The 5,582-nt window shown below is 53.3% G+C and overlaps 1 protein-coding gene across 2 annotated transcripts; it reads right to left on the bottom strand.

The window, feature by feature from the left end:
- Positions 1-248: 248 nt before the first annotated feature.
- On the bottom strand, positions 249-5,265 carry LOC127344220 (protein NRT1/ PTR FAMILY 5.10-like). 2 transcript variants are annotated; one of them, XM_051370442.1, is made up of 5 exons: positions 5,095-5,265; positions 4,796-5,013; positions 3,088-3,575; positions 2,474-3,013; positions 249-489 (listed from the first exon to the last, which is right to left on the bottom strand). In XM_051370442.1, exons 1-5 carry the CDS (start codon positions 5,174-5,176, stop codon positions 261-263), a joined length of 1,557 nt encoding a protein of 518 aa, XP_051226402.1. In that variant the 5' UTR covers positions 5,177-5,265; the 3' UTR covers positions 249-260. The 2 variants fall into 2 exon arrangements, with proteins under 2 accessions (XP_051226402.1, XP_051226401.1); XM_051370441.2 differs by lacking the exon at positions 249-489 and having other exon boundaries at positions 838-3,013.
- Between the last annotated feature and the right edge of the window lie 317 nt (positions 5,266-5,582).

Below are 5,582 nucleotides of genomic sequence, written 5' to 3'. Positions count from 1 at the left end.
ATGGGCGACCAATTTCCATCCCCAATCAGTCGTCCAACATCTAGCGCTCACCCTGTACTTCGTATCATTTGCGGCGATTCAGCGAGGTTTGGTGAGACTATTTACGTGTCATATATAACTTTTGAAAAGAAAATTGATTGTCTAATTTTGAGCTACTCGGATTCAACGAGGTTTGGTGATTACCCTCTGCGGCGATTCAACGAGGTTTGGTAGTACTCGGCGTCCGTAGAAAATTGCTTGCGGAACTTATGGTGAGCGAATCATTGCTCGCATTTGTTTCTGTACACATATCTCTTTGCAAAATACAAGAACACGACCACCTCTAGAACGCCGAGGCCGGAGAGGAGCCAGTAGAAGTAATCGAGGTGCGCACGGTTGAGGTTGTCGGAGAACCAGCTCTCTCCGCCGCCCCTTGTCGTCACCCAATCGATCGCCGCCACGAGCGCGCTGCTGGCATAGTTGCCCACCCCAAGGATGTTGGAGCTGCATCTCGCAGCTCCTATCTTCATCTTCTACCTCTCATCTCTCAACACTCAACTTCTCTCTCACTCACAAACTATCTATCTGCTTTTTCTCTAGAACACACGCACACACACTTAAGGAGAAGCACTACTTGCTTTGCCGAGAGGCACTTCCCCTAGGACAAAATATGCTACATTGTTTCTTCCACCGTTACCTTTCTCATTAACTGAATGCAGTATATATACAAGAGGTTTGGCACCGTTGCCATGCAACTCACGCCACTAGTCCACTACCGTACCCACTACTCCACTACTCCACTAATCCATGCACTAATCCACTAACTAACTTGACCTCTTCACAAGGCCACCAGCAAGATAACCCACGCATGCACTCCACAGGCTAATTACATGCATATGACCGATTCACTCAGGCCACTACATGCACATGCAAACGGCTAACACGAGCTTGACCAGATCGCCCAGCTACTTCCTATTCAGCATGTTGTCTTCAGCTCTTGTACCACAGCTTCGTCTCGCCATTCATGTTGCATCGCACGACACCATCTCGGCATCTCGCCTCCGGCTGGATACTCCCCTGCTTTATACGTATCTCACGTATACCCGGCTGGCTCTAAAACTGAATACAACGATTGCACCTAACTACATGCGGTACTAAGAAAACATTCTGATACAAAAATCAAGATTAAAAGCTAACAATCTCCCCCCTAATCTTGATTCCAAATTCTTCGTTGCAGCTCACCCGCAACCTCTTGCAGCGCCTCTTGTGTTCACCATCAGCATCACACGGTCCTTCCTGCAATGGTAGCCATGGACACCTACACCGGCCTCCGCATCTCACGGAGTCTGCCGCCACTTGCAGCCTCGCCTCCTCATCTCAAGGAGCTTGCCGCCACTGCGACCTCCACATCTCATGGAGATTGGTGCGTCGCCCGTGCTCTCCTCGCCATCGGGCCACCGTACCTTGCCTCCGGTGCTCACAAGACCTTCCATCAGCAGCCAACCTCGACATGGTCGTCGCACGTACATGGTGCTGCACCCGGCCTCTCCATGCGCCGGTGCCCCATGTAGCTCCGCCCATCACGCCGGGATGGCCACCGCTCGTAGCAGCATCGCACCGCCACCAGCCGGTGAGCTTCACCTTGCGCCGGCGACCTTCACCTCGCGTCGGCGACCTCCACCTCTCGTGGAGTCTGCCATCACCACCGTCGTCGGCTTCAGCGGCATCGCACCGCCATCGCCGAAAGCTCCAAGATCTTCTCGCTCTGATACCAATTGTTGGAGCTGCATCTCGCAGCTCCTATCTTCATCTTCTACCTCTCATCTCTCAACACTCAACTTCTCTCTCACTCACAAACTATCTATCTGCTTTTTCTCTAGAACACACGCACACACACTTAAGGAGAAGCACTACTTGCTTTGCCGAGAGGCACTTCCCCTAGGACAAAATATGCTACATTGTTTCTTCCACCGTTACCTTTCTCATTAACTGAATGCAGTATATATACAAGAGGTTTGGCACCGTTGCCATGCAACTCACGCCACTAGTCCACTACCGTACCCACTACTCCACTACTCCACTAATCCATGCACTAATCCACTAACTAACTTGACCTCTTCACAAGGCCACCAGCAAGATAACCCACGCATGCACTCCACAGGCTAATTACATGCATATGACCGATTCACTCAGGCCACTACATGCACATGCAAACGGCTAACACGAGCTTGACCAGATCGCCCAGCTACTTCCTATTCAGCATGTTGTCTTCAGCTCTTGTACCACAGCTTCGTCTCGCCATTCATGTTGCATCGCACGACACCATCTCGGCATCTCGCCTCCGGCTGGATACTCCCCTGCTTTATACGTATCTCACGTATACCCGGCTGGCTCTAAAACTGAATACAACGATTGCACCTAACTACATGCGGTACTAAGAAAACATTCTGATACAAAAATCAAGATTAAAAGCTAACAAAGGATGCTGAGGGACAGCGCCAACCCCACGCTGCGGAGCGCGTCGGGTACTTGGTCGTAGAAGAACTCCTCCAGCCCAATGCAGGTGAACACCTCCGCGAGGCCGACTAGGACGTACTGCGGCACCAGCCACCATAGGCTCATCGGCAACGCCACGTCGGGACGGTCGAGCAGGCCAGCGTTCTTGGCCGTGCTGAGTCGTTTGGCTTCCACGAGCGCTGCAGCGGCCATGGCGACGCAGGACATGGCCATGCCGGCGCCGATGCGCTGGAGCGTCGTGATGCCCGCGGGGTGCCCCGTGAGGCGCCTCACGAGCGGCACCAGGGCGCGGTCGTAGACGGGGACCAGGGTGATGTAGGTGATGCTGATGAAGCTTTGCAGCGCCGCTGGCGGCACCACGAGGCCGCCGATGCGCCGGTCCATCGTGCTTCCCTGCTTGGTGAACAGGGTGGTGACCTGCGCCATGGCTGCTGCAAAGACTAGGCTCGACAGCCAGATCGGTAGCAGCCTGGCCAGGAATCCTTCAGTACCTTCCTCCGGTTCTGCCACCAGAAGCCTGCACAGGTGAAGGAAAACAGTCATTGATGAGTCGCGTCGGTGCAGAGGAATGCAGTTTGTAGTCGCGCTCACCGTTGTGTGTCAGTATCAGTGGCAACGACCTTCTGAGAGAAGGTGAACTCCTCGGTCAGCCGCGCGAGCGAACTGCCATCGACGGGCTGCTCGGCGCGGTAAGTCCTGGTGCCGAGCAAGAAGACGGCGAGGTACACCAACATGACGGCCCAGCACGCAGCGAACCCGACGGTCCAGCCGATGTTCTCCTGGACGTAGGTCACCGCGGTGGCCGCGATGGCGTAGCCCCACGATATGGAGAAGTGGAACCAGTTGAAGTAGGAGCTCCGGGACGCACGCGCGGTGGCGTCGAACTGGTCTGCGCCCATGGCTTCGGAGCACGGCTTGTGGAAGCCCTGCGCCAGCGCCAGCAGGTAGAGCGCGGCGTAGAAGAAGGCGAGCCAGGCTGGTGAGGGCGCCGACGAGCAGGCGGTGGCTGCGCCATGGCAGCTCCGGTGATGCGATTGCGATGTTTGCAGCATGGATGAGACCGTCAGCATTCCCAAGCTCTGTTCAACATTGCAGATTAGCAAAAGGGCGCGTCAAATGTCCACGCTAAAACGTTCCTTGCAAATGGGTGTCTGATTTAATTTTGTTCTTAAATGAACCTTTTAGCCCCATCCATATATATCCAAAGTATGCACATAGCTTTCTTATTAGATTATTTAGCAAAGTTTTATAAAAAAGATATAAGAGCATGTCTAACATACCCCTTATTTTTCTGCCCCTTAAAACGCGAGTAGCCCTGTATTCACTTTCCACCGGCCGAAAACTCGTCCGAGCTAGCAAACCCCGTATTCCCACCCCGTAAAACAGAATCCTACGGAATATTCTGTTTTCAGCGGCAGCACGCGGGTGGCTATGGCGGCGGCGCGGAGAAAATGGAATCCCTAGTGAAATGGGATGAGTGGTTGGCCCTGTATTCAACCTCCCATCCCGTACAAATAAGGGGCGAAGAGCCACCCCGTAGCCAAAACTATAAAAAATCGATGCGGGAGCCTATTTTACGGTGTCTGCTAGACGGTCGGGTAGCGCTCAACCCCTTATTTCACGGTTATTATACTACAAGTTTGGCCCTTTTAAGAGGTCTGTTAGACATGCTCTAAAGATTAACTCGAAGCCACCATTCTAACAACATTGGTACACCTAATGATGAAGATGGTGATCACGAACAGGACGAGTGCCCTAACACTGCACCAACACACATCATCTAAAAAACCGAAAAACTAACCAAACCACCCATTAACGAGTAAGGAGCACAAATGGGTGTCCGATTTAATTAAGCACTAGGAGTTTTTAGTTTATTCGATCCTCAAAGGTTGCAGACTAGCACTATTGTTGGTATCAGAATAAGCCGAGGTAGTAGTGGTCACATGCTAGCTGATCTGTTCGTCTCGTTCCAATTACTCCCCCCAGTCCCCACCACAAGGTCCTGGATCTCAACAAGATCATTGATTGAGATATTTTCGTTGTACTATATGAATGAGGAGGATAAACAATAGTATGACACAATGCAGCGATGGCGCCATTGACGGCAATCGGAAGGTACCAGTTCCCAAAGGTTGCAACAGCAAAAGTGCAACCCCAGAATCAAAATCATCGCGAAATTCGGTGCCACCGAAAGGTACAAGACTGTCTACCGCGCAATGGCCAAGGAATCGTCGAAACACGGCATGGATAAGCATCGTCAGATGCTTGGAACAAAGGAAGCGAACAAGTAAGTACTGACCAGCAGGTAGAGTACGCCGGCGAGCAGTACCGCCCGGTACCGGCCGAGGCGCGAGTCGGCGGCGAGCGCGCCCACGAGCGGCAGCACCAGCACGGTCCCGGACCACGCGTTGGCGCCGGCGGCCGCGGCCGCGGTCGACATGCCCAGCGGGCCGGACAGGTAAGTGATCAGGTTGCCCTCCACGCCGATGAACCCGATGCGCTCGACGAAGCCGACGACTGCACAGTTCAGAGACGTTTAAGCCAAAGTTACCTGTCCGGTAATCTCGCACGACGAAGTAGAAGGGTCGGCGAGATTACCGATGATGAAGAGCGAGGCGCGCCACCCGCCGCGGCCATCGCGTGGGTTTGCTGAACATGGGAGTGGCCCGCCTGACTCCATTTCCTGCCCACCTTCAGTTCGCCTCCGGCCTGAGCCCGGAGGTGGAGCCGGTGCGTGATCTGTTCAGTTTGTGCCCGTCTCCAGGCAGGGCAGGCGCACCTAGAGAGTACATCTGAGCTTGGTACTGTAGTATCTAATACCACGTGGCCCTTGGTGATTTAGACGGAACCTAATCGAGACATGTTCCGTGACGTAAATTAAGTGATGTGAATTGCTCTTTTTCAAAAACGAGATGCACGGTCCTTTGCGCCCATGAGAGTTGTGGGAGGCTGTTGAAACAGTGAAGAGAGTTGTTACCAGGCCAGACAATATAGTCTGGAAAGGCAGGATGACGGGAGGTTACTCAGCTAAGAACAGCTATGCGATGTTTTGCCTGGGGAGTGTAAGATGGGGTATGAGCAGACCG

Source organism: Lolium perenne, chromosome 3 (assembly GCF_019359855.2).
Source record: "Lolium perenne isolate Kyuss_39 chromosome 3, Kyuss_2.0, whole genome shotgun sequence".
Lineage (NCBI taxonomy): Eukaryota > Viridiplantae > Streptophyta > Magnoliopsida > Poales > Poaceae > Lolium > Lolium perenne.
This window is presented reverse-complemented; position numbering and strand designations above follow the sequence as displayed.

Coding starts and splice junctions, on each gene's coding strand:
- LOC127344220 (XM_051370442.1), bottom strand. CDS start 5,176: ATGGAGTCAGGCGGGCCACTCCCATGTTCAGCAAACCCACGCGATGGC. Junction 5,014..5,094: donor CGCCTCGCTCTTCATCATCG/GTAATCTCGCCG, acceptor TGAACTGTGCAG/TCGTCGGCTTCGTCGAGCGC. Junction 3,576..4,795: donor CCGGCGTACTCTACCTGCTG/GTCAGTACTTAC, acceptor AATGTTGAACAG/AGCTTGGGAATGCTGACGGT.